Consider the following 27,951-nt stretch of genomic DNA (forward strand, 5'->3'; position numbering starts at 1 on the left):
ATGACCGGCCACGCATGCCCTGCCCCTGCGACAAGCGCCACGCACCGGTGCCCCATGACCGACGGCGCTTTCGGGGCACTTTCTCGCCGCAGTTTCCCCCGGCACGCACTCGGCCACCGACCAATCAGCGTCAGTCGCTGCAGGCCCCGCCCCGGCCCGGCTCGGCGGCCGGCCGCTGCCGCCCCGGCCGCAGTGCGAGTCTCCCTCGAGTGGCGGGTGGTGTGGCGACGCCGGCGTGCCTCGAGTGTGGTTATTGATCGCCTATCGTCGGGGCTGGTGCTGCAGCGCCGCGCCGGCACCTCAAGTCCGGAGAGGCGCCTGAGTTGCGTGAGTGCCGCCGCCGGTAGCCGGCCGCTTGGTGTGTGTGTGGGCTGGTGTCGGTGGTGCGGGACGTGGACTGCACCAGTGGTGATGGTGAGGCGCGATCAGTCGTGCCCGCAACATGTAGCAACAGGTGTTGCCTGGTCCGATCTGCTTATGTGGGGCTGTGACTTGGAAGAAATAGTCGGTGACTGAAATGACATTGATTGTTGTTTTAAGACAACATGGTGCCTGGTGCCAGACTGAAAGATTTTGTTCTCGAAAGGATAGCGGGGCCATTTTCTGATTTTAGACGATTATTTACATGTATCGTCTAAAGGCACCGTGTTTGAGTGCAGGTTAGGACACGAGCCCTTCCAACTATTCGGGAAGTCCCGGCCGTGCGTGATATCCTTCGTGCGAAATTTGACTGGAAAAATGTAATGCTGCTGGAACCCCTGCAGCCACGGAGAAGCACCTCGCCAGCCGCTACGAGCGAACGCGCCTGTAAATGTTTGGAGAAACCCAACATCTTGTTATCCTGCGAACCAGTTAATACGCGTCGCCTCGTATCTGTCCGTAAAGCTCGATTTCCCGTTTTGGAAGCTCGTCTCACACCGCATTGCTGTACTCTTAGCGCCGCTCTTTTAAACTTTTTTGTCGTTTTTGTTCTTTCATCCCATTCTAATTAATTACGATTATGTCCAACAATGTCATTGTGCGTCATTGGTCTGCGTTGAGCGGCTGTCTCTAGCAGTGCCTACAATTAGGCATATTTGGGGCATCAAATCACCTCGCTGATTTGATGCTCCAAATCACCCTGTCCGCTTCGCCACCACAAGAGACCGTTGGCAGGTGCGCCACGGATGCACACCGTGGTGAACAAAATTGAAAATCGGAATGAACATAAGCGCATCAGCCAAATAATCAATGCTTACATCCTAAATCGGCCTGGTTCCACTCCTCACCTAACAATTCTTAGGACCAAACCATCTGTTGACACGGATGGGGGCCGGCCCCATTGAATTATGCATTGTAAGGCCATGGAATTGCACGAGCTAATCTGCCAAATGGCAAGCTCAGGTTTCACCGCAAATCCCCGGTTTTCTTTGTTTGGCTAAAAGGCTTGTCAGGCCGAGGCACTAAATCCACTGACGGATCGCATTGCAGCCAGTTAAGCACGGCGCGAAATGAACGTGTTGACGGAAGCTTAACCCACCGCCAGTTATGTGCAACACAGATGATCATACCCTTCGTGACCGGCCGTAGGCCCAACACGCCCGCGCGCTGCCCACTATCTTCCGCCGCTGACGTCAAGCCAATGGCGCGTCGAACTCGCACCGACACAAGCTGGAGCACTGGATTAACGGACGGGTGGGATTGAAACGGATGGCTTGGATTGAAACGGATGGATTGGAACGAGATCAGAGAGTCATTCGTTCGCCCTGCGGATGATGGCTTTGAATGTGCGCAGAGGATGAAGCAGCTGAGATCCGGCAGCATCTGCCAGTGGGCGCGCAGATCTGCTGACGCTGTCGGCCCCGTGACTGGTGGTGCAGACCGATGAGGTCGGTGCAGACCGATGCAGACCGATGCATCGGTGCAGACCGATGAGGTCTGCACTAGAGTCCCCTCCCGCGGACTGGAGGTCAACACATCCCGCGCATGTGTGTTCGTTCTTGTCACTGCGCCCGCGACGTCACCTGTGCATTCGATAGCTGACTTGGCCTGCGACGGTCCCGTGCCGGCCGTAATGGTCCGGCCCGGTCCCATCCGGTCCCGTTTCGTGAGCGGCGGTCCCTTCTCTTCAGCGGCGGTCCCTTCTCTTCAGCGGCGGACCCATCTCGTCAGTATTGGCCCCGTCTCTTCAGCGGCTCCTTTATCTCGTCAGCATTGGTCTCGTCTCGTCAGCATTGGTCCCATCTCGTCAGCATTGGTCCCATCTCGTCAGTATTGGCCCGTTCAGGCTGCGCCAACATGCGGCATGGCACTTCCGTCCGCTGCTGGAGTGAAAGACGCATCATCAGTGAGGTGACCGAGGCTGACGGCCGCCGCGTGGCACCTGCGCCGGCCCCTCGGGGGTCCGCGGCCGGTCACCTGGACGCGGAACCGTATCCTCGCGTGCCGGAAAGCCGATAACCGCACTTTTGCGAAAAGATTGCGGAATTCTCACCAAGTGGCTTGGCTAGTCCGCAAGTCTCTTTATAGGTACCATTTTCCGGAATGCAGATAGACATTAGCTTCTGGGAGAAGGTAGCCAGAGCATGAGACCAACCCCGCTGTTAGTGGTTGGGGTGCCGTTTCACAGCCGTGCATGCACACGGTGCATGTAGTGCAGCATCGTCTGCCCAACAGCAGAAATGCCCGTGACCACGTGTTAAGTGTGCTGGGGGCCTCGTAAAGCGGTCTGATGCCGCCCCAATTGTCTGCTAGTGTGGGACCGGTGGTGACGGAGATCAAGGGGGAGCCGGTGAGCCAGGTCAGGTGGGAATTCCTGCCGCGGCCTTGGTACCAGCCAGATCTCACCGCCCTCGCCGAAACAAACTCGATCAGGCTGTACAAGCTCAGCGTCGCCGGAGCTCCGCTGACAGTTTTGTGAAAGCTTGCGGTGTCGGTTGAAATTCCCAAACGGCGGCCATGGACTCACAGGAGACAGCCGACCGGGGGGTGCTACACCAGCGCTTGGGACACCCATCGCAACCGTGAAGTTATCCGAGGTGAGCCGTTTGCGCCCGTGAAGCACTGCCGTTGCGAAACGCGGTCGGGAACGGCATATCCCCGATCGTTCGTCTGCACGATGGTGACGTCATCTGAACCGCAGCGGATATTGTCTGACGTCATCTGTCCCTATCTGACCTGATCTGCCCTCCCCTCGCCTCGGGTAGCCTTGTCTGGCCTTGTCTGACGTCATGCATCCGTGGCAGACCTGATTTGTCCCTGGATCGCCTCTGGCAACCTCGTCCGACCTTGTCTGACGTCATACGTCCCTGTCAGGCATGATCTGTCCGTACCTCGCCTCGGGTGACCTTGCCTGACCCCATCCGGCCACGGCTGAGACCGGCGGCGCTCCGTCGGAGTTGTCACCTTCGCCGCGCTCGTTATGCACCGCATTCACGGGCGCGTTCTCTCACGGCGGCGGTTGCCTGCGACCTAAGTGGCCCCTGATGTCCGGCGGTGACGACCGGCGGGGGTGGTCCGACCGCCGGCGGCCGCGCGCTGCGGTCCGCGCTCCGGTGCAGTCCAACTGCTGCCGGCCGTCGCCGCGTCCACTGGCGCTGTGCAGGCACGGCTGCTTCTCCGGGAGATCGTCTCGTTTCGCGGTGGCGCTCAGCAGACAGCAGGGCCTGACTGTGTCTGTCCGCGCGCTGTGACGGTGTGCCGAAATCGCCTCAGCGAAAGGTGTCTTCGAGGCCGAAATGTTTTCGCCATATCCAGAAAGAGAACGAAATCGGCGGAAATGTCAGCTATTCCTGACGGGGAAACCGAAATAACATGAAGGTCTAAAAACCTGGGAGCCCGAAATGTTCCACAAACGGTGTCGTTTTTGACCCAAAGGTTTATATTTTGACACGCCGGCTACGCCTGTTTATGCGCTCCGACCCGCCGACGGTGCGGCATGCCCCGTGGCCGTGCTTTGCGACGGCAGTCGGGGAGCACATCCGCCACGTCACGAACCTCGGAGGGATACCGGCCGATGCCCCAGCCACGAGGCCGCGCTGTCGCGTGGGGGCCTAGACCCCAGCCTCCCCGCGCTCGTCGCCTCGCCCCGTGACCCGCGCCGTGTGACGTCAGAACCACGGCCGGCGGCGGGCGGGCGCCGTCACGTGACGTCGGCTGTGACGGGCGCCGTGACGCGGGGCCATCGATCCGGCAGCGGCGGGGTGCGGAGCGTGCGGCGCGCGCCTCGGCCGGCCCGGGGAACGCCCTCCGCGCTCCCAGCTCGCCACCGGTCGACTGGGCTGCCGACTGCATGCTCCGCGACAAAGAGGTTGCGGCGTCCAAAAGCGCAAATCATCGTCGCGCGGCTCGGCGCCACGGGCTGTCGCCCTGCAACCAGGTCGTGGCCTGCGCTGGGCGCGACCTATTACCTGCGCTGGGCGTGACCTGTGACCTGCGCCGGGCGCGACCTGCGACCTGCGCTGGGCGTGACCTGTGGCCTGCGCTGGGCGTGACCTGTGCCCTACGCCGGGCGTGACCTGTGCCCTACGCCGAGCGTGACCTGTGACCTGTGCTGGGCGTGACCTGTGGGTCGGGCGGTGCGCAGCCGCGGGGGCCCTCCGGTGACATGTTGACGCACGTTCTGTCGGTTACGTAACACCTTTATCCAATCCCGGTCAGCCTGTGGAAGGTTGACCGGCGCACTGTCGGCTTCACGTCGCGGACCGGCAGCGCGCCGCGCCCTTTCTGCAGAGGCGCGCGCCAGTGCTGTGCTCACGCGGGGACCGCGAACGCTGCCTGGCAGTGAGGACACGGTCAAATCCCGGCTTGATGGTCCGAGGGGTCGCTTCGACCTTGACCCCCAGTCAGCTCGCGGCTGGCAGTCAGCCGAGACCGACTCGAGGTCCTGACAGGTGACAGACAGGTGACAGACGAGTGACAGACGGATGACAGACGGATGACAGGTGCCGCGGCGGACGCGCGCCGTGGGCGGCGCTGAAGCAAACCGCCAACTGACTGCACCGGCCACAGGTAAAATGTAACGGAGCCATCCGCAGCAGGCCGGGTCGGGTGAAATGACGCGTTTCTCCACCGATGAGTTTTTAACACAGCACAAAGCTTATAAAAGAAGGCAAACACATTTTCATGGAAGAGAGTTCGAACAGAGGTTCGCAGTCGAAGCCTTCACAAGGATTCTTTCAAGACATAACTATATTTTCTGATCGAAACCAGGTCACGTTGAGGAATTGGCTATTGCGTTTATGGAAGAAACTGCAATGGCTTTCCGAAAGGCATAAGATGTTTCCTAGGGGAGGAATTCGTCCCCCGCCCAACATTTTTTTAGAGGCCATCTTTCTTACATAATCGTTAACAGAGCTGTCGTGACTGTTAATGCATTCCACTGTTCCTCCGTTGACGTCATACGGTCTGCTCTAGAGGCGTTCCCTCGCCCCGCTGACGACGTCCCAGCCTTGCGCCCGGGGCGCCGCTGCGGTGCCTTACTGCCGCCGCCTGCATGCCGCGTGCAGCATTCTCCGCCGGCGGCAGCGTCCCGGCCCGGGGCAGCTGTCGGCTCTGATTTGTGGCCAGGCCGCGGAACAGCGCCCGGGGCCGGCCGGGGCACGCAGCCGAGCGCCGGCTCGCCCGCTCCCGGGCCGGAGCCCGGCCGGAGCCGGCCGGAGCCGACGGCCGGCGCCGCTCTGGGAAGGGGCGGGGCACCTCCCTCGGCGCCCGACGCGCCGAGATGCCGGCGCCGTCGGGGCAGCGCTGGGTTCCCGGATCGGGCTAACGGCCGCCCGGCGCGGAACCCGGCCGCCGCCCCGCGCCAGCAGTCGCCGCCGCCTGTGATTAGGGCTGGGCGCGTACCCCTTGGTCAAGCGTTCGCGGAACAGGCGACTGCACGGCATGTGAGGCGGGCGATGGCCCGGGGCGAGCTCACAGAGAGGAATTTGTGAGATCGTGCGGTGGCTGATCGGTGACGTGGGTGGGCGACGGCCCGGGCCAGCTCACCGGACGGCGGTGCGGGGCCAGCTCACCGGACGGCGCTCCGGGCCAGCTCACCGGACGGCGATCCGGGCCAGCTCACCGGACGGCGGTCCGGGCCAGCTGACCATACGGTGGACGTGTACGGACCAGGGGCGATATGGGCAGCATTGTATGACCATGTTCCCCACGCGGGGCATCGCCACGGGGCAGAGCTCTGGGGCGTCCGACATTTCAAGGCGTTCGCTTCCACGCAACGTCCGTGGACATGGTGTCAGACCCCGTAAACTTTGGGAAGCCTGTCACCTGACGTGGCGAGGTCCGCAGCCTTGCGGGATCAGTGTCGCGTGCGACAGACAGGCAGCGCGCAGCTCCACTGGCCGGTGGCGGCCGCTCGGCCGTCGGCGCCCTACGCAGGGGGAGGGGGTCTGATCGATAGCCTCTGTGCCGGCTTCCCTTCCGAACAGGCGGCCGGTCGGGCGCCGGCCGCGCCGCCAGAAGGGGAAGTGCCAGTGCAAACAGCAGGTATTATCGCCGGTCGGCCGCGCCGCGGCGCCGTATTTGCCGCCGCCGCGCCGCGCCAGCTGACGCGGCTTCCGGCGGAAGCTGGCGTCCCGCTCGGAAACGGCCGCCGCCCCCCATTGTCTGACCCCCCTCGGATCGGCCAGTGGCGTGCGCGGGGGTGGCTCGTCCAGCGCCACCCCCGCCATGGTCGCTGAAGCGGGCGCGGTCACGGACGGCGGTGGTCGGCGTGGGCTGACCAACCGACAACTAGAACGAAAGGAAAACGATTGATTTTAAAACGCCGTCCGCCTCGTTATGATGGCAGGTTTAGTCGTTTTTTAGTTGTGACGGATTGCTTTCGAAATTCAGTGAGCCCCATGTGTGTGCACACTCGCACCTGGTCCAAGCTCACTCGAATCCTGATGGAGGCGGAAGTCCTCCCAAGTTGGGGGAGGCGATAGTGGCTTTTGTTTTTCTTTCATCCAGTGTCCACAGACCAATGTTAGATCTTCAGAAAGTCGCGAAGCTTAGCCCCCCCCCCCCCCTCCCTTCCGCTTTCCTCCCAGGTTCCCGCGCCCCTAATGCGCCTGTTATATATTTTGTTTTATGTACTGCAACGATTAAGCCTATAGCCTGTAGGCTCCGCTTTGATCTTTCGCGTATCGTAACAAAATCGCTCCACGTTGGAAGGAAGGCAGAACTCTGACAAAGCCTGCCCGCGCACTATAGCGATGTCCTACCCAGAAAAGTGCGTCGAACCGAAGACTGGCATTACAGAAACCGTCAGTTGCAGGCGAGAAAAAAGCACCGAGATTATCCGAGATTCGAGATTATCAATACAGCGCCGGAGGTGGGGGGGGGGGGGGGGGGGGGGAGGCGATGGTGGCGGCGAGCGGGCGGCGCAGCACGCCATGTTGGGCCGCGCCGGGCCGTCGGTGTCGATGCTCTAGCTCGTCGGCGCCGACGAGTTGGCAGCGCTCGGGCGGCCACGTGGGCGGCGCGGCGCCGGCCGGCCAGAGCCAGTGCTGCGGCCGGCCGGCTTGGTGTGCGCGCGTGCCACCGCCCGCGGCGAGATCAAACGGTGACCCGGTGACCCGGCGCCGCCTGGGGCGCCGCTCGCTGGTGCGAGGCGCCGACGGCGCGGGCGAGGCTGAGCAGCGGATGAACAGGTGACTTGCTGAGCTTCTCGAGTGGATTCCCAGGCCGCGAAATAATAATTAGCGCCGTGATCTAATTATTTCGCAGGTAATTATTCCTGAAAAGTGTTGTCTGTGAGGCAACATGTTCAACTATGCTTGTTTTCAGTGTTCAGAGGAGGCCCGCAGTCCACTGTTGAGCGCCGTTGTCACATGCCATCAGCCAGACTCCGTTTCCGCGAATCTTTCGTCTGGTGGAGTCCAGTGGTCACGTGACCAGAGTCCCCGCGTCTGTCATGACCAGAGCGCCCTGAAAAGCGGGCGGGCTTCACCGGGGTCCGAAGTCAGACCTTACCCTGCATCACCAACCCCCGCAAGCTCTGCCTCGGTCAACCTTTCACGAAACCGAGCTTTTACCCAATCTTCCGAGCTTTTACCCAATCTTCCGAGCTTTTCCACGCCGCTGCCTCTGTGCGGTTGACCTGACCGAGGCCACCGGCGCCAGCGCCGCCTGGCAGTGTCGCTCGCCTCGCCGCGGATCCGGTAATGGTCCCAGCTCCAGCTGCTGAATTATGCGGCGCCGGCACGCGGGCGGGCGGCGCGCGCCGTGAAAAAGCGTGCCTGCCCTCTGCCCCGGCCCGGGCCGGCGGGAATACTGAAAACGCGGCCGGCGCCGGCGCTTTTTGCCGGGTGAAGTGTGCTGGACGAGGCCCGGCGCGGCCGGGGCACCTGTCTGGAGCAGACCTTTCGCACGAGCGCTGCTCACGCTGCAGGGACAGGTGTGCTCGCATTGTGGTGGATTGCTATCAGGCGTTGACACGCAAACGGCTGCGCTTAATTTGCCGCCATCTGGTGTGCGATTGGTCACGTTATGGATTTGGTTTTGACAGGAGTGTTGACATGAGGCGGAGTGCCGCGAAACGTGACCTCACACATTCGTCCTCAATAACTTAGTCTGGTCCGGTCCGGTCTGGTCTGGTCTGGTCTGGTCTGGTCTGGTCTGGTTCGGTCCGGTCCGGTCCGGTCCACTCCGGTCCGCTCCGCTCCGGTCCGCTCCGATCCGGTCCAGTCCGGCCCGGTTTGGTCTGGTCTGGTCTGGTCTGGTCTGGTCTGGTCTAGTCTAGTCTAGTCTAGTCTAGTCTAGTCTGGTCTGGTCTAGTCTGGTCTGGTCTAGTCTGGTCTGGTCTGGTCTGGTCTGGTCTGGTCTGGTCTGGTCTGGTCTGGTCGCCAGCCGCGCTCGCCAGTGCGCCGCTCACTGTCGCGTCTTGTTGCAGATGACAGGGAAAAGATCGCGAAGTTTCAAGTGTGCCGTGCACCACCGCGACAGAGAGGTGCGCAGCGAGAACGACTTCCACCTCATCACCAAGCCCGTCTCAGCATTCCAGAGGTCAGTGTGGGAGAGGTCAGAGCATCCGACCCCCGCATGTTGTGAGGACCCGGCGCCCGCCTGGTGCAAGGTCCCGACGCGCCAACGACCGCCAGACGCCTCCTAGAGGGGCAGGTCAAACGTGGGAGTGTCCGAGTGCAGTCCGGGACAGCGCAGAGTCGCCCCGTCCCGCGGCGGCTGGACTAGTGACTCACTCCGCGGGCGCATGCCTCATCCTGACTCGAGTCGAGCTGCGCGTTCCGTGCCGCCGGGCGGGTCCGGACGAATCAGAGCCGTTCTTAGTAGACATCAGACACATTAGGCATCACATTGGATAACACATCAGACATCAGTCCACATTAGACGATCTACTCGACTGCAGAGATGAAGCTACGCATGTTTGCCTGCGTATTTATTAGCTGAGTTCAAATACTTGTACGCTCTGTTTCACCACCCTGTGCCACCATTGTCGGGGTGACCTGCGCCCTCTGTCACCACCACTTGGCAACATATGCCCTGGGTCACCATCACATTGGTGATCTACCAACTACGTCTTCGTCGCCACGTCCACCCTTCCCTGTGTCACCATCACCGATCACCACACGGTGTTGGTCGCCGGCAGGATGGTGAAGCTGGTGGCGGACGAGTACTTGACGGACGAGAGGGACCGCAAGTACTACGCCGACCACTACCGGTGCTGCCCGCCGCCTCTCTTCATCGTCTCCGTCACACTGCTCGAGGTAGGCGGCCGCCGTCTCTCCGGCCGAGAGTGGAGTCTCCTCGAATAATCTCGGGGGAAAGGGGGATGGGTGGGGACGGGGGGGGGGGGGCGTTTCAAATACCGCGCGTGAAGATGTGTATTTCCCGAAAGCTGAACCGAGGTCGTGAAAAGTTCTGCCTTTCCACTTTAAATGGGGGTGGGTACGGCCGGCCGTCCCCTCTGGACGGTGCCGCCGCTCAGCGTCGGCAGCTGTTCGGCGACGCCGCTGAGCCTTGCAGCCCGTTGCTCGCCCAAATCACAACAGTATTCATATGCAGACGTGTGTGGGTGAGTGCCGTATCGGCTGCGGGGGCTAGCGCGGCGGCTGGGACCCCGCTGGCCTCTGGGCTCCCGCCGAGTCCCACCGAGTCCCGCTGCGTCCCGCTGTGTCCCGCCGCGTCCCGCTGTGGTGCTGGCTGCTTGTTGTTCAGCCTCGCTGCAGTGTGTGTCGTTATGATGTCCCGATATGACGCCGTCCCGGCGATTGTTGCTCGCTCCCGGCGTCATAAGGCCTGTCTTGGCGTGGCCCAGCGCTGTTCTGGCCGGTCTGTGTGCCGCGTCGGTCGTCTCACCCCAGCCGTTCTTTCGAAGACGGTCTTTCCGACTGTCTTCTCTCGCCTGCCCACTGCCCCGCTGTGTACACTGTAACACTGGGCCGCCTGTCCCACTTTACCAGGTCGTACCGCGCTGTGTCCCGCCTGTTCGCTGAGCCTCGCCGTACGCCATCCACCCGCGTCCCATCATATCCCACGCGTTCTCGTATGTCCTGCCCGCCCCGGTTCATACCGCCTGTTTCACCACGTCCGCCTGTCCCGCCGTTTTCTGCCCGTCCCATTGTGTCCCGCCGTGTCCCGTCCGTCCCGCCAGGTCCCGCCAGGTCCCGCCAGGTCCCGCCTCGTCATCGGCCGAGGGCGGCCAAGTGCCGCCTCGGCGCAGCGCCATGCTCTCTGCAGCCCTGCCTACTCAATGAGGCCTCCACCCAAAAAGGTGCGCCGATGTCCTATCGGTGCGGCGCCTGACGGCTGCCGGCGCCCACCCTCCCGACACGGCCGCTACACGTGTCCGCCGAGCCGGCCGACAGCGGGACATCTGTCGCGGACACATGTACTCCGCAGCTGCCGTGTCCGCTGCGGACTGCTGCTCCGCACGGCCGCGGACAGCGCGGGACTTACGCTCGACGGCGCGGGGTTCCCGTGCCCGCCTCGCGCGCTGCGGCTTTCCCGCCGGCGGCCCGGAATCGCCGGGCGAACAAGGCTACGGCCCAGTGACCTTTGTGGTTATGTGCCTGATGTGTTATGGACCGGTTGACTTTTGCATGTACGGGGTGGCGCAGTCAGACCCTGCTGGCCGGCGGATCCCGGCGCTGAGTGGCGTCCCGCCCCACGGCGCCCGAAGCCGGCTGGCAGCGGGCACGTGCGGCCGGCGCGCGCCGTGATTGGTGGGCTGGTGACACACGCGGCTCATCAGCGGAGCTCTCCAAACACGCCGGTCGGGAGAGATGAGCGCCGGGAGCGGAGGGGGGGGGGGGGGAGGGGGTGCGGCGGCAGGCGCCCGGCGCCCGGGGCCACGCCGACCTCCAACCGAAACTGACCGGAGGCAGCTCCGGCTGTGTTGGCGCCGTCGAGGGCGCGCCACTAGCAGCCGTCTGCGCCGCCCGTCTGCCGGCCCGCCCATGATCCGCGTCGAGACAGTGTACTGGACAGCCGGCCGTCCGCGCAGCTCAGCTGCAGGAGCTCAGCTGGTGATCCTCACACCCCGTCCACGTCCGAGCGCAGGCCGGGGGCGAGGCGGCGTTGTCACCTTGCCTGTCTCTGGGCTCGTGTCAGGGACAGGGCGGGGCGGGCGGGCCGACGGCGCCGCCCCCGTCCCGTCTGTATCCGTGTGTGGAGCCGGAGCCGGGTCGGGCGGGTCAGGCGTGTGTCACAGCACCGTCCCACGCCGCTCGGCCAAATACGGCCCGGGCCGGCCGGCGCCGCCCACGCGCCACCACTCCACCCCTGGGCGGTGGCGCTGGCGGGCCGGCCGCGGTCCGGTCCAGTCCGGTCCGGTTCGGTCCGGTCCGGTCCGGTCCGGTCCGGTCCGGTCCGGTCCGGTCCGGTCCGGTGTGGTCTGGTGGGTCCGTTCCCGACGGTGGGTCCGGCGCAAGGCTCGGGGCAATTTCGGCACCCAACGCCACGCTCGGTGTGACGGTACAATGTTCTGAGTGTGCTTCTTCCTCGGGCGTCTCTCCTTCCTCACGCATCCCCTCTTCCTCACGCATCTCCCCTTCCTCACGCGTCTCCCCTTCCTCACGCGGCACGTGTGGACCGCGAGGCACCGTCACGGCGCCGGCACGGTTTCGTGAAACGCGGCGCCGTTTCGTGGGAGGAGCGCGGGACGGCGTCCCCGTACTCCCGCGCCGGCGTCCGCGCCGGGCGTCCGCCGTAGTTCCCATGATCGGCTCCGGGCCGGGATGAGATCTGACCTTCCCGTAGCTGCGCGCGCCGATTGGCGGGTCAAAGGTCACGCTGGACGGCCGCGGCGGCCATGCACGCCGGCTAATAGCACGTTATAAATGGGCAGGCGGCGCCGCGCCCCGCCGCCAGCCCGTTCCCGTGAGTTATGGTGCGCTGGCTCCGGGGAATATCCCGATTCCCACGCGAGCTGGCCCGCCGTTTTGGCAGCGCCCCGGGCGTCGCCCCAGGCGTACTTTGCTTTGCACGGCTGGGAATTCGGGTGCCTTTCACCTGTGCAGGACCGCGCTATGGAAGAGCAACACCCGGCCGAACACAGCAAGAGACTTTTTTATTTTGAAGTGATGAAAAAAGACGGCGAACAGCGCACGACGTACTGGCCATCAAACCATCGTGTGAGTGGACGGAGACGGTCGTGTTCAGCCTTGTAGCCTTGGTGGGAGTGCAAGCACGTCTGGAGGAAGCGTGGATGCCCCTTCGTCACGAACCCGACATGCGGGAAGAGCCGAGGTAGACCGCGGGATGAGGCAAGGTAGACCGCGTGAGGAGGCAACGAACACCGCGGTGGGAGACAGGCCCCATTTCACCCGGAAGTTGCCCCGTTAGTTCACGCTGCACAATCGGGCGTTCATTTGGCGCCGCAAGAGTGGAGGGGCGCATGCCTCTCGCGTGCGCCGCCACCCGCGGGGGCGTGCGGCTCCTCACGTGCGCCCTCGCACGCGCCGCCGCCGAACCGAGCCGGCCAGACAGCACGAGCCCGAGCAAGAGAGGAGCGCGCGCCGCCGGCCGCAGCCGCTGCCGGCGGATTACCCGACCTTTCACAGTACAGAGCCCTGACGGGCGGGGACTTGCCTGCCGCCGGCATCGGCTGGCCGGCCGGCCGGCCGGAGTTCGCGATCTGTCGTGCACACCACGCGGACTGCCCGGATTTCATGAACGGCGAGGTCGGCCGAAGCCGCGGGGCTTTCTAAAGACGTGTCTGCGAGCAGAGCCCCGAGGCGTGTGAAGGGATTACCCCTCCCCCGCCCCCGCTCGATGAAGTCCCTGATACTGGAGTATCTAAGCTCCGAGTCTGAGGCGCCCGTCTTCCCGGCCTGGCCTTCTTGCACACTGGTGCAGACTTAAGGACGTTAGTGCGCTCGCGTGGCTCCGTGAAAGCATGCTTATCACTGATCCGGCGCCCGGCGGACACCGTGGTTTTCACGGCCCATCGGCGTCTACGCTGCATAGTTGTCCTGCCCGTGCGAGAAGGCTGGTCGAGGTGGTGCCGGTGCGGTGAGGAGCGGGTCTGCCCGACCTTACCGACCTGACCTGACCTTACTGACCTTACTAACCTGACCTGACCTCACTGGCCTGACCTTACTGACCTGACCCGACCTTACTGACCTTACTGACCTGACCTGACTCGCGGGCTGACGCTGCCCTGCAGCTGCGTTCAGCCCCGCTGTTTAAACGCAAGCGCTTGCGCGAGAATCGCGGCCTGGATCGGCATGCGGGACGTCACGGGAGTTGGCAACGCATTCACTGGTGGTGGATTTTGAAAACAGCTGAGGCGGTGAAGTCGCCGAAGTGGCGATCTTGTAGATCAAAGCGTTACAACTATTCGTTTGAGTGGAAATTGACGCGGTCGCTCACCCCGCCCGTCCCCATCATCCATTCTCCAAGGTGTCAGAATTTTCCACGTCATTTGACCTTGTCGCTCACTGGACAGCCTCTTTCCACGGGCCCGCACGCACCGAGCCCGTGACCGAGCGAGGCGACATCCACGGGCGAGGGATGCTATAATCGCAGGCATCACCCCAAACCATTTTTAATCGAATCGGTTAATATTCTGCCACTTTTCTACTGTCGCATGCTCGATCTGACTACCGCGTCAGCCGCCAAGCGTTCTCCGCCGCCGTCGGTGCCAATTCCCAGAGCCGCCATCTCGGAGGTGCGTGTCGAGACCAGCGCGCACGAGACGGCCGGGCGCGCTCCCACGGCTGGCAACGACCGATACCTGTGTCGATGGCGCGGCGGCCAACCCGTCTGGCTTTCCCATCGTTAGCTGTTGGCGGCGGGTCGGCCGGGGTCGCCGCCGATCGCCGGGGTCACGGGGTCAGGCACGGGATGGCAGCCGGCCGTGGCGCGCGCCGCCCGCCGCAGCGCCGCGCCGCCGGCCGGCCGGCGACGGCGGCGGTGATGACGGCGGCAGTGGTGACGGCGGCGGTGATGACGGCTGCTGAGCGATGACGCGTGGATGGCGCTCGTCAGCCGGTCCTGTGGCTGTCCGAGGTGGCTTGGAGGGGGTGCCAAGCGGCGAGAGAACGTGACGCGAGTGTTGTGGTACTGGTACTGCGACTTGTTTTGCAGTTGGATGTTCGTGGGTATTCAAGATAGCCAGACCGCCGCAGGGGTTTAGCTCTGCCCGTTCGCAAGCGATGCCGTTATTTCATACGATTCGCGAATTCTGACACAGCACCGTCGATGTATATCGTAGATCTAGTAATCGCTTACCAATACTGCCGACTCGTTTCGTGTTTCTTTGTCGGCCTCGCTGCCGACTATAAAACCAGTCACATCGTTGCAGAGTGAACAAGGGCCCTAATGCGACATGCCATATAACATGCGGCGGTGTCCTTCATAGATGGCCAGATGCCCATCTCGCAAAAGTGGCCGGTGCCAGCGACGAGACCCATGGAGATCCCAGACGCGCTCGTGTCGTCCAGACCGCCGCCTCGGGCGTCCCCCACGCTCCCCCTCCACACCAGCCCCTCTCAGACGCCCCGGCCAAATAATGAGTTCAAAGCGGGTATTTAGACAAAGCCCGACACAAACGGCCAGAGCCGGTGACGTATCGGCGCCACGTGCGCGCCGCCCGCCCCTCAAATGAGCGCGCCGACAACGCCGAAACGCCGCAAACGCCGCGTTCGCGAGAGCGCCGACTATTTACGACGGCCGGCCTGACGTGCCTCAAACGGCGGGGTTTTTGTGTGCGCCATGCTCGCCGCAGTCCGCGTGACGCGCTGTGGTGCCGGGAAGAATGCTCTAATGGCTTCATTTTCTGGCTGCCGGCCGCCGCCGCCGCCGCTCCCCGGACATCCGGCCCTGACTGACGTCATCACCTCGCCCCCGCCCCCGCCCCCGCCCCCGCCGTCAGCCAGATCCGGCGCGCCGCCGTCGCCGCATGTGTCAACGTGTCAGCGGCGGCGCCGAGTGACGGCAGCGACCCCCAGCGCCCAGCCGCCCTACTTCGGCCGTCCCCCGGCCCCGGCCCGGCCCCGGCCCCGGCCGCGACCCCCGGTCACCTGGCCCCGGCTCGTCAGCGGGCACGCGCGTCGACGCCGACAAAAAGCGCCCGCTTCCGCCGTCGACGACGACGAGCCTCCTTTTTCCGCGTTTGTGAGACGTAAAAAGGCGGGGTTTGTCCCCTAAAATAACGAGCCGTTTGTCATCGGTGAGGCTGATGGCTCGGCGCCACGGCGAGTGAAGGTGCCTCGCTCGCGTGTCCCCGCGGGGCCACGCGGACTCGTGGAGTGAGAGCACGGTCTGATTTCGGAGTTTTACCAGAGATACTGCCGTTTTTGCACCGTTTGGTTTGTCTTGGTGCTGTGGCTCATTTTCATCAGATTCGTCATGCTTATGGAATATTCAGATTGTGGAGGAATTTATGAATATTGCAGGTGGTTTAGTCACTGCTGCAGTGAAATGTACAAAAATGCAACAAGGGTTGACCAGATGTTCTTGTCTGAGACCAGCATGCGCGTAATTACCTGCTTGAGCAGACATATGTGGCACACTTCTTAATTGGGCCAATGCATAGCGACATTAACCAGCCCCAGGATGTTACACCTATCATAACGATGCAACCTAGCGAGGATAGTGTGGAAAATATCAACATAGGACATAAGGCAGAAAGGGGATCAGGATAGGATGTGTATAGGATATGGATAGGATAGGATAGGATAGGATAGGATATGATAGGATATGAAATGAAAGGATAGGATATGAAGGATAGGATAGGATAGGATAGGATAGGATAGGATATGAAATGAAAGGATAGGATATGAAAAGATAGGATAGGATAGGATATGAAATGAAAGGATAGGATATGAAAGGATAGGATAGGATAGGATATGAAAGGATAGGATATGAAGGATATGATAGGATAGGATAGGAAAGGATAGGATAGGATAGGATAGGATAGGATAGGTTAGGTTCGGATAGGATAGGATATGAAAGGATAGGATAAGGAAGGGTAGGATAGGAAATGATGGGATAGGAAAGGGCAGAGTAGAATAGGAAGGGATAGGCTATGATATGAAATGAAACGATAGGATAGGGTAGGATAGGATCGAATTGCTTTTCCGCAGCGTTTAATGTATCCGCCGAAGCCTCGTGGCGGTGGGATCGGTCGACTCGGCGCGTGAGGGGCCGCCGCTGCACGGTCCGGGTCGCCCGGGTCCGGCTGGGCGTCGGCGGGCTCGCGTGACGCGGCGCCGTCACAGGGGTGCGGCGCGCGCCGCCGCCCCGTCCTCTTAATAGCTCAGCCTGCCGGCCGGCCGGCCCGCCAGCATCCTGAAGCCCGTCGAGGTCAGGGGAGAGAGGGCCGGCCGGCTGGACACCGGACGCATCGTCGCGGCTTCGGCGGTCGGCGCCGGGGGCCGCAGCCGGCGGCGGGGCGGGTCACCTGGCGACGGACAAGCCGTGCGTTGCGGCCGGTCACGCGCCGGCGGGCCGGGGCCGCTCCTGTTCCGCGCCGGCCGCTGGAAAGGCGGCTGGCCGGCCGGGAGAGCGCGCCGGCCGGCCCGGCGCCGCGCGCGAATTCGAGACGGCTGGTGGGAACGTCGCCGGCGTGCTTCCCATGGGCCGGCGCGCTCGTGTGGCGGGAGTGACCGATGAGCGGCGGAGACCGATCTTAACGGGCCGCCGGCCGCAGCAGGGGCGCGTCCAGCGGCTCCGCGGTCACGCGCCGGATTCGTGCCCCACTCCGGCAGCGGGCGCGTCCCGGCGGCGGTGGCGGCGGCGAACCGCCGCCTACCCGGCTGCTGGCCTGGAGCCGCCCCTGCGCTTTCATCGCGAGCGGTTTCCCGGTTTCCACAGTTTTGGCGTAGGTGGCCCAGTTTACACAGTGCGTGGGAGACCTGGGGATAATGGGGGCCGGATCGCGTGGCTCGGTCGGGCAATAGGCGCCGCCAGGAAGATGTTCTGGGAGGCCATGCGCGGCACTAGGCAGCTTGCTTGGACGATTGAGTTAGCAGCATTGGTTACGGCCAAACTGACGGCGAGAGGCTATCTAGATTGCAATCACGACTGGAATGCGACGGCTTTAAACGACGATGGAAGGCATTTAGATGGGGTAATAATCGCGTGCATTTGTAATCGAGCTGGGGTCTTTACGTATCAATGCGCGATGACGATGCTGTACCAGAGCGGTTGAACCGTTTGACCCGACGTATTCAGAGGTGAAACGGCCTGAACGAAAGGAGGACACCGACCGATATTCTATCATTCGGTGCCCCAGCCACATTGGCCCAGGGTTCCAATATGCATCGGAAACCTGTCTTCGTTGTCTGCATTACCATATTACACTGTTTTGGCCGCTTGCCAACACATCACGCAAGCAGTTTTGTTGATGCAATTATGGAAATGATTTCTTCTGAACGGAGGACCGCCGTACGAGTTAAGCTCGTGTCAGCGCTTTGCGTCCAAATAGACTGCACTATCCGGCATCCACATGACGTTTATCTTCTTTTTTTTTCGTCTCAGCCGCTTACCGATCCTGGTCATCACGCGTTTAGGTAGCGGTTTCCTGAAGCGTGGATGCTCGTGATTGAAGAGGGTTAAGCTCATTCGGCTACAGAAAGTTACCGAATGTGATTAAAACGCGCAACGAGAAGCCATTCGGCCGACTGCATCGATTTATTCAGTCGTGGTGGGATCTATTGAAGCGTTCATCAATGATCTGCAGATGTCAGTGACAATCAGTGACAAGGTTTCGTATCTCCACATTCCCAATAATTGCAACGATCGCAAGCATTCAACCGGTTAGCCTGCGGCTGGCACACCTGAGTAAACCATTGTGCAACAAAAAAAAAACAAACCAAAACATCTGCAGACCTGGGTCTCTTAATCATCAATCTTCAGATCGGCCTCCTGCTCTCCACGCCTCCTGGAAATGGGCTTTGCAGCTCAGTCCCCTCCCCCGCCAAACCGCATCAGCCCGTGGAGGCACGTGGACAGCGGCGCCGCTCGCGCGCCACGGTTGCCTCCACGCTGACCGCCTTCGAATCAGACCATTAGGGGGAGGGGGGGGGGGGGGGAGGATGCGGGCGGCCCTGGATAACCCGTGAGTGTGTAATCACGGCGCACAATGTAGCGGCCGCGCCCAGACCGGCCCCCGGCGAGGCGTGACGGGGGCGCCGGCGGCGCCGACCGGGCACGGCGACTGTGACCGGGTCATTACAACTGGACCAGGACCAGGAGCAGAACCAGGACCAGGACGAGGACGAGGACGAGGACGAGGACGAGGATCGGAACCGGGACCGGGACCGGGACCGGGACCGGGACCTGAGACTGGACCTGGACCTGGACCTGGACCGGGACCGGGACCGGGACCGGGACCAAGACCGGGACCGGGACCAGGACGAAGATCTGGATCGGGGCCGAGACCAGGATCAGGACCAGGACGAGGATCTGGACCTGGACCAGGACGAGGACCGGGACTGGGACTGGACCCGGACCTGGACCTGGACCCGGACCTGGACCTGGACCTGGACCTGGACCGGGACCGGAACCGGGACCTGGACCTGGACCTGGACCAGGACAGGGACTTGGACCGGGACTGGGACTGGGACCGGGACCGAACAGCCGCAGCTGGCAGGGACGCCGAGCGATCCCGGACGCACACGGTGGTCATGGGGTGAATGAGAGGGCACGGGAGGTTGACACATGCTCACCTCAGCAAAGGCTATGTTTATCAATGCATGCAGGACCATCGTTTGGTTTTGCTCGCCTTTCTAAAACTCAGCCCAATTTGCCATATTTGTGTGCACATCGCAGAATGGAAAGTGTCCTGCCAGCCACGAGCTGGTGATGCTGGCGGGCACGGCTGTCGTACGAGGCTAGCTGGCCTTCCCCACCGACATGTGGGAGGGGGGGGGGGGGGCGGACGGCGCTGTCGCGGCCGACCAACGGGATCGACTCGGCTGTCCGCAGCTGGCACCGCGGCTCTCCGCAGCACAGCCCTCGCTCTGACCTGCACTAGCTGGCCGTCGCTGTCCACCTTTCACCGCCGGAGTGTACCCCGTCGCCCTGACTCGGATGGTGATAGCGATTAGGGGGGGGGGGGGGGGGGGGGCGAGCCGGCGCAGCCCGCAGAATGCCCGGGCACGGCTCGGTGTGCGGCCGCCTGGAAAACCCATTACCGCCGGCACCTGGCGCCCAGAGACCTGCACCCCCTCCCCTCCCCCTCCCGAGTGGCTACACGCGCTCCGGGCGTGGTCTGGACGCCTGGCCACGGCGCTTGACCCGGCGAGAGACCTGCCGTCGCCGGCGGAGGTCCCACGGTGCTGGCCGGCTCTGGCGGTCGGGGCGTGTTTGCGGCGGGTGTCCAGAGGCCCGGCGGCGTGTGTGCAGGATCGGGGTCGATTGCGGCGTGGGGCGGATTGCGGGGCGTGCGGCGGGTTTCACAACGCGTGTCGGTTTGGCGACATGAGCCAGATTTCGTGGCGTCTTGAGACCGTGGCGGGCCTCGAAGTGGACCCCCTCGCCCCCGCGCCCGTGACGCGTGCCTCCACCGCAGCGGATCGCCTACTTCCGCCGGCGATTTTCCTGGTTGGTGGTCTCGGGCCGGTCCGCTGAGTGGTCCGCAGCAGTCAGGTGTCCACATCAGCAGCGCGGGCGCCTGCAGTCGCCTGTGGTACGGACAAATTCAGGCATCGCTATCGCGCTGGCTCCGTAGCATTCCGCAACCAGCAGAGAGCCGCTGACGGCCCTCCGCTCGCTTGTGCACCGCGCGCCTTCGGTGGTCCTCACACGGGAGGCCCTCCGCCTGGTCCCGGCGCGGCGGTCCTCGACGGGGGTCCTCCGCGGCCAGCAGTTCCTCTGAAGCCCGCCGGCGCCGCTCCAGCGGCCGGGGTCGTCGCCGCCGTCAGCGGGCGGCCAGCGTCTGCCGCCGGCGCGGCGCCGCCCTGCCTGGCCGGGCGGCCGCCGGCGCCGTTCCGCCGCCCTCCGTCAGCGGCACGCGCCGCCACCTGCCCGCTCAGGTGTTTGTCGCGGCGCGGTGCACTCCGCCGCTGCCGCCACCGCCGCCGCTGCTGGCGGCAGGTGGGCCTGGCACGCGCCGGATGCGTCTCCGCGGTTGACCGGTCGCCCCGGGGGTCACGCGGCCGGCGGGGCGGGCCGCGCCGCTCCGCATCCGTCCCCTCCCCCCCCCCCCCGGCGGCAGGTGAGGCGTCCAGCCGGCCACGCTTGGCCGCTCGAGAGAGGACGGCAGAGCGGTGGTCACGCGCCGCAGGCGATTTTAGGCCGATGAAGCTGCTGAGGTCGGAGACCGGAAGCCGGGTGTTGGAGCTCTTACCTCGGCGGCCGAGATCTTTCGCCGCAAGGGCCCGCGGAAGCAGGAGAGGAACCCACCGGTCGCTTCCGTCGCTGCCAGCCTTTGCCATGGTCTTGAGCGCGCACGGGGGTATCTGCCCGGCTACAGCAGGTGTTCCGAGAGGCTACGCGCTCGTGCCGGCGCGCTGCGGCCCGTTAGTGCGCAGGCGCGGCCGGCCGCCGGTGCTGGCTGGTTCCCTGCAGCCGGTTATGTGGCGTCGGCTGTGACGATCAGCCGGAATTCGGAGACGGCGCTGTGCTCGGGCGCGGAGGGAGACCGCGTCCGGCCGTCAGGCTGGTGTGGGTCAGAGCGCCTCCGGTTTGCGACCCGACGCCGGAGGAGACGCCGGCCGGGGGCCAGCGCTTGAACCGGGCCCGCGCCGCTGCTTCCCCGCCGGCGGACGGCGCGACGCGTGTGGCCGCCGCGCATCGGCCGCACTACCCGGCGTGCCTCTCGCAGGGGGTCGGGGGTCGGGTGGGGCTGCCCGCGGCGCACACCGACCCAGCCGCCACCGCGCTGATCAACGGCCGACAAAAAGCCCTCTCCTCCGGCCAGCGCCAGCACCAGGGCCAGCGCCGGCCTGACGGATCCTCCGGGCCGGGCAGCGGGATGCAGACGGCCGCCGGGGCCGGGCAGGACCACGCCCTCGTGTCGCCGTCACAATTAGCCGGCTGCTGGGCGGCGCTGCCGCGACGGGCGCCGGCGTTTTGCGTTTTTGCGCGGCGGTCGCGGCGCATCCGTCGAACGGGTCATCCTTATTCAACGGCGGCTCGGGCCGCGCCGGCAAAAAGCGAGGAATGTTCCGCGGCGCGCGGCGCGCCGTATCGCGCTGACCCGGCGCGCCCGCTGCCCCCCCCCCCCCCCCGTCACGTGACCCGACCCGGCGACCGGCCGGCAGGCAGCGCGGGACAGCGCGCCGCCGCCGGCGGCGCTCAAGTTACCTGGCCTCTGGGCGGGGACTCCCGGGTTCAGTTCTCCATTGGGAAAGTACTAATCTGAGGGTGCTGCCTGACAAGTGCTGCGTCACCCAAAAGCAACTGCACTCGAAGGCGCGGGGTCGGACACGTTTTCCATTGATATCACAGGTTGTAGCTTGTGGGCGGCGGGGCGCCATATGACCAGGGTAGTCGGCGCGCACTAAAGCCCAAATCATCACCATCACTTGTGGGCGGCGTTTGGCGATAGGTAGCAGGGCGCCGTTTTCGTTCATCCGGTCCGACTTCAACCGGCCGGTGGCCGGGCTGTTGCGCGAGACGTCGGCTCCTTGTCCAGCCCAGCACTCCCTGACTCCATAACGCACCCGCCCTTCTGCGCTGAGCCTGGCTGGGTCGGCTTTGTCTGTTGTCTGACTGTCCCGCGTCACCGTCATCGTGTCTGAACTGATGACTGCATAGCGCATATGCCCTTCTGCGCTGAGCCTGTCTGGGTCGGCTTTGTCTGTTATCTGACTGTCTGGTGTCACCGTCGTCGTGTCTGAACTGATGACTCCACGATGCACGTGCCTCTCTGCAATGAGCCTGTCTCGGTCAGCTTTGTCTGCTCTCTGACTGTCTGGCGTCGCCGTCGTCGTGTCTGCGTCTGTGTCTGACGAGCTGCGGCGTGGGCTCCGTGTCGAGCGGTGTTCTTGCTCCCCTGAGACGGCCCGGAGCCGTGCCTTCGACAGGGACCTGCTCGGATCTAATCACGGGGTCGTTCCAGCTGACCTGCGCTGACCGGGCGTCACGGTCTCGTCGGATGACATGACCTTTCGTCGGATGACATGACCTTTCGTCGGATGACATGACCTCTCGTCGGATGACATGACCTCTCGTCGGATGACATGACCTTTCGTTGGATGACAAGGCCCGTCCGCACCCACCAGCACGGCAGGCGAGCTGCAACCTGGCTTGATTGGATGACCCGATCCGCTGCCGTCGTCAGCTGACCTGACGGCCGATGGACTGCGGTCTAAGCCGTGGCCTCGCCCTCGTTGCAGCTGGGCTTCTTCATCTACTACACGGTGACGGGCCTGGAGGTGGGCGGCCATGAGACGTCCTCGTCGGTGACGCCGGTGCCGATCGACTCCGTGCTGCTGTACCGGCCCGACCGGCGCTGGCAAGCCTGGCGCTTCGTCACCTACATGGTGCTGCACGCCAGGTGAGGCCCGCCTCTCGGTCGCCGCGCCGCCTCTCCGCCCCCGCGCCGCCCCTCCGCCGCCGCGCCGCCGCGACGCCGCGACGCCGCCTTTCCGCCGCCGCGCCGCCTCTCCGCCGCCGCGCCGCCGCGACAGGCGCCTGTTCCGCTGCTCCACACCGACTCGGTGTGGGGTAATAACAACACGGTGACCGATGATGCAACTCGGAGTTTTTAACTCTGCCGTAGTATCGTGTCGAGCCGTGCTGGTGGTGTCTCGTTTGCCCTGCCTGCGGTGAGTCGTGACTCTGAGGCCTGATCACCAGCCGCTCGCCACAATGGAAGAGAACACATGTCACAAGGAGCTCAGGCATGCGAGAGTGTCCCTCGCCAGTTTACAGACCAGTTTTGCACTCCAGTGGTTTGGCTTCGACGACCGAGCCCAATTAGTCCGCGATTAGGTTGTTGTCAATAGTTCTGTAAGTTGCTCTTTTTTGCTCGGCGCCATCCGCGAGGTTCCGACCTAAGCCAATCCGATCGGCAATTTTGGCGTGCTGCCACTCTTGCAGCATCATCTCGGAGTGACCGCCCGGGTTGGCTGTGGTCGATGTATTCGCGGACTCGTGGGACACCCTGCGAAGTCACGTGACCTGCGACGTCGCTCCCGGCTCCGCCGCTGACCAATCACGTCCTCCGCTCGCACATTGCGTCCAATCGGAGGCGACCCGCGCCAGGACTCACGCCGCCGACGTGCTGGCTCGAACAGGACGACGGGCTCCTGAGCGGCCGGCGCGAGACGGCGCCGCGGCCGAGCCGTCTGCCGGTGGCCGCGGGCGGCGGCTCATTTGTCACTGCGCCACTATGGACGAACGTGCGCCGTCCGCCGCTGGTCGGATTAGATCAGCGCCGACTGCCGGCGACAGCTTAGTGAAATAACCGGGCACGGCGCCGCCCGGCGCCGTAAGGGTCACTCTTGCGGCACGACCACGCGGACGTTCAACCATATCGGCCGGAGCCCGATCGAATTTGAGGGCTCTTTCAAAGTTTGACATTCCCAATAAATGCCAACGGGGATCGGCCGGCGCCTAGAAAAATGTCCGCCGCTAATCCGCCGCTCAGGTGGGAAACCACGAAAATATCATCCGGGCGCCAGGTAGACAGCGGGAGGTGCGCCGCCCGCCCATTTTCCACGGTCAGGTCGGGTGTTGTGAGACACGCACTGTTGCGCACGGTCCTCGCTGCGAGCGGTGACGCCGGGCGCCAACGGCGGATCGGTCGGCGCCGCTTGCTGGGCGCCGTCCGTGGCTGGAGCCCGCCTGCGAGGGCTCGGTTCGTCGGCCGTGATGGCGCTTCTCGTCTCGCGCACTTCCGGCCGGCTGCCGGTGGTAGGACATATCTTGAATGTTCGACAGCTGCCTCGCGATGCCCGGCTGTCGCAATGCGAGGAACCCCATTTCAGACATTTTCTGGGGCTTCCTGCTGCTGGACGTGGACCTAGTTATACGCGGTCTTTCGAATTCCAGAAGAAATCCACGATCTTTTGTCTGTTTAGGCCAGTGACTATCGGGAGGAATCGCAATGGATTGAGTTAATAGTTGTTCTGCTTGGATGGAGATCTTACGTGCGTCGACTGGAATGTTTCATTGAGAGGTTCTTTCCAGGCCATAGATGATTGATGTACGTACGGAAACAAAAGCCGATCCTGCTTGTTGGTTGCAAGATATTATTATTTTAATTTTCGCCTGCTTTTTAATGTTCCATTGTCTGTGGCTGATGTGCCTGTCAACATCGTTTCTCATATTCGGGATTAACCTGATTTATCTTTGATTGATTTCATTTGCATATATGGCAGTAGTAATAGCCATGACAGCCGTGCAATAGCGAGGCATTATATGTGTGAACATGGCTCCTCGCTTATGTACTGAACAAATTACGTGATTTAAGTTAACTTTGGTTGATATACCAATTGATATGTGATTTACCTTGGCGTGTCTTGGAAGCAGCTCTGCTTCCTGGGGCACCTGAAAATTGCAATGCTTCGGTGTGACAGTGTGGGTGGTCGCCCTTCTGTTTGCTACCTGTCCTTTAACTTGCCGGTATAGTTTGTGGAATTACTGACGCTCTTGGAATACCGCCGTCTGCCCTTTCGGCAGCTGGTGACACGTGATCTTCAGTCTGCTCACACGGTTTTTGCTGCTGCCGAGCTCTAACGATGCCGCGCTCTCCGCAGCTGGTGGCACCTGATCTTCAACCTGCTCGTGCAGCTGGTGGTGGGCCTGCCGCTGGAGATGGTGCACGGCTCCGCCCGCGTTTTCACCGTCTACATGGCCGGCGTCCTGGCGGGCAGTCTTGGAACTTCAGTCTGCGACACCAGCCGCCAGGTGTACCTGGTGGGAGCCTCCGGCGGCGTGTACGCTCTGCTGGCGGCCCATATCGCGAACGTCCTGCTGGTGAGTTTGGCGTGCTGACATCGAGCCGCTCGATGCTTACACTGGGCGGGCTGCTTCAATGATCACGTGAAGAACAACATTAAAAACTTGATTGAAGCATCAGTCCTGGTCTCAAAATGTTTGGACAATCCTTTGCCTCTGACGTCGAGAATGGAGTGCTTGCTCGTGTGATCTAGTATGTTGTCTCATCATTGCATCTGTTGCCGGTTGCAGACTGCAAAATGGCTGCTCATTGCAACGATATTTGTGAGAGGTTGTTTGGCGAATGAATCCTTTCATTATATCGTGTTTGCTCCTCTTGTTGCGCATGCCGATCACGAGTAGCCAATAAAATCCTCGTTTGCTTTCAGAATTACCACAACATGGAGTTCGGCGTCTTCCGTCTGCTCATAGTGTTTCTCATCGCAAGCTTCGACGTCGGCTTCGCCATCTACCACCGGTACGCGCCAGTGCCATCTGTTGAGCCGGCTGTAAGTTATGTTGCGCACCTGGCCGGTGCAGCGGCGGGCCTGTCGCTGGGGCTCGTGGTGCTCAAGAACTTCCAGCAGAAGCTGCACGAACAGCTGGTGTGGTGGCTGGCGCTGGGCGCGTACATCGCCTGCACGCTCTTCGCCATCATCTTCAACATCCTCCACACGCCGGCGAACGAGAGGTTCGTGTGAGTGATGGCGCCGCCCGAGGCCGCCGCCGGCGTCCGGGGCGTTGGCCCTGAGCGTCGGCCGGCCGGCGTCCGTCCCATGCTGTGATATAGTGCAGACGCACCAGGAGTGAGGCTGCACGGCGTGCGGGGCCAGAAGCCTGTCCAGACTGCGGCCCGGCGGCGATCTGAGCCTGCCGCGCCCGCCGTGCAGCGCGGAAGTGAGCAACGGCAATATCCGAAATGCATCCACGTACCAAAGAAGGTAGCATTTGTGTTCCCTGTGTTTGCCTGGCTGAGTACCGCGTCGTAGTCGTTCTGTTGAGTCATGGTTTGTTGAGAGCCGCCAGAGACGGAAATCGGTGATGTGGGACGATTTGACCGGCATGTGCTTCTCGTGGTGGTGTAGCGTTAGCGCTGTCCTGATGCGTTTCTGGAGAATGCGCCGTCGCAGTCTCCCTACGGCTGTCATTGTCGATATCATTCCGCCCTGGAATCACAGAGCAGTACCCTCGGCCGGCCCGGCGGCGGACCAGCCAGCCGTCGCAGTGGCGGCTCGAGGGATCCGTCTGCTAACATAGATGAGCCTTCTTAGATCCGAGTCAGAAGTCCTTCACCCATCCGTTGCCCAGCTAAACTGTCTTACCTCCCAAAGCGCGAGAGCCGTCCCACTCCCGACCGAGCCATTCCGTGGCCTCGGGCCGCGCCGCCCGGCCCGGCCGCGTCCCGCCGTCCAGTGATGGTCGCGTGCCTCCGCCGAACCCGCGGTCGGCCGTCCGAACGCGCATGCGCGTGTGCGACTCGGAACGTCTGTGTGCTCTGCGCAGCTGTGTGAACGACGCGCTGCGGGCTGCGGGCGCCGCCCGCCGGCCAGGCGGCCTTTCTAGTCATAGCGCGTCGTTGAGCTGGGTGGTATGTGTGCTGTTTGTCCGGTGTCTGTCGACACTAACCATCGTGACTTTATACTCGTGAAGTGTCGGGGCGCGTGCCCCCGCGTTGTCTGTCAGCTCGAACTGCCCGATCAGCTATCACGCGCTGGGATAGCTCGCTCAGTCACGTGCACATAATTTCTCCGGATTAGCCCGTACATATCAGCGCGCCTGGCCGGGCCGGGCTGGTCCCGTGCTCGGACCGACCAACATTCTACAGCTCTATTCCGCCGTTGTCGCCGTGGTGACGTCATTGGGACCGGTGACGTCATCGGGTTGGCCTGTGATGGGACACTGCCGGCGCAAGATGTGTCGCGCCCGGTGGTGGATGTCGCATGCCTGGCTGTCTGGATTAAACGCGCATTTCCTGTGCTGGGATTCTGTTGTTCCATGCGTGTAACTCTGATATTGAAGAATATAGCTGAATGCACGACACCTGGCGTTACATATATGCCCTCGTAGCCCGACCGGTTTACACACGTTAACACAAGCCCGCGGCGTCACGTTCAGTTATGCATCGGGTTTCTTCTTCACCGTTCCTACCTTCGCCGTTTTGTGGAGCGGCCGCGCCATACGAAAACAAGAGCCTCCAGTTGCGCCGCCAAAGGCACCGCAATCACGCCAGGCGCCAGATGGCCGTCGGCAAGTATGAAGAGCTGATGGCTTCATCCCGTCTGCAGATCCGCAGACCGATAGACGAAAACATTGCCTTACACCAGACTTTTCTTAAACTGGTCAACCTCGCTGATCACACTCGACAACGTGTAATCCCGTCTCGCCACGGCACACGGTTTGTGCGGCGTGCGATTCTGTTCCCTTATCAGTCCTCGTCGCGATGTTAGCACGGGTCAAACGTGTCCGAGCCCGGGATTACCTCATGTTCAACCACATGATGCATCAGATCAGCGAGCCCTGCATGATGTTCCGGGAGGATTGTCCCCAGATCGTCGTCATCCATTCAAGTTACGAAGAGCCGCGCTGATACCGCGGGTCCTTAAAGCACAGCGGTGGGACACGCCACACGTGCATCCGAACACCCACGGGGTCGGAACCCCCCCCCCCCCCCCCCCTGGTATTCAGACGGAG

At 62.9% G+C, this 27,951-nt stretch overlaps 1 protein-coding gene across 2 annotated transcripts; it reads left to right on the top strand.

Annotated features, from left to right (window-relative positions):
• The first annotated feature begins 209 nt into the window (after window positions 1–209).
• On the top strand, window positions 210–27,309 carry LOC119113992 (protein rhomboid). 2 transcript variants are annotated; one of them, XM_037238229.1, is made up of 6 exons: window positions 210–327; window positions 8,855–8,967; window positions 9,569–9,686; window positions 22,713–22,873; window positions 25,080–25,299; window positions 25,650–27,308. In XM_037238229.1, the coding sequence occupies exons 2-6, from the start codon at window positions 8,855–8,857 to the stop codon at window positions 25,959–25,961; spliced, it is 924 nt and encodes a 307-aa protein (XP_037094124.1). In that variant the 5' UTR covers window positions 210–327; the 3' UTR covers window positions 25,962–27,308. The 2 variants fall into 2 exon arrangements, with proteins under 2 accessions (XP_037094124.1, XP_037094123.1); XM_037238228.1 differs by lacking the exon at window positions 210–327 and adding an exon at window positions 7,558–7,613 and having other exon boundaries at window positions 25,650–27,309.
• The last annotated feature ends 642 nt before the right edge of the window (window positions 27,310–27,951 follow it).

Source organism: Pollicipes pollicipes, unplaced genomic scaffold (genome assembly GCF_011947565.3).
Source record: "Pollicipes pollicipes isolate AB1234 unplaced genomic scaffold, Ppol_2.1 Scaffold_7262;HRSCAF=8765_pilon_pilon_pilon, whole genome shotgun sequence".
Classification (NCBI taxonomy): Eukaryota; Metazoa; Arthropoda; class Thecostraca; order Pollicipedomorpha; family Pollicipedidae; genus Pollicipes; species Pollicipes pollicipes.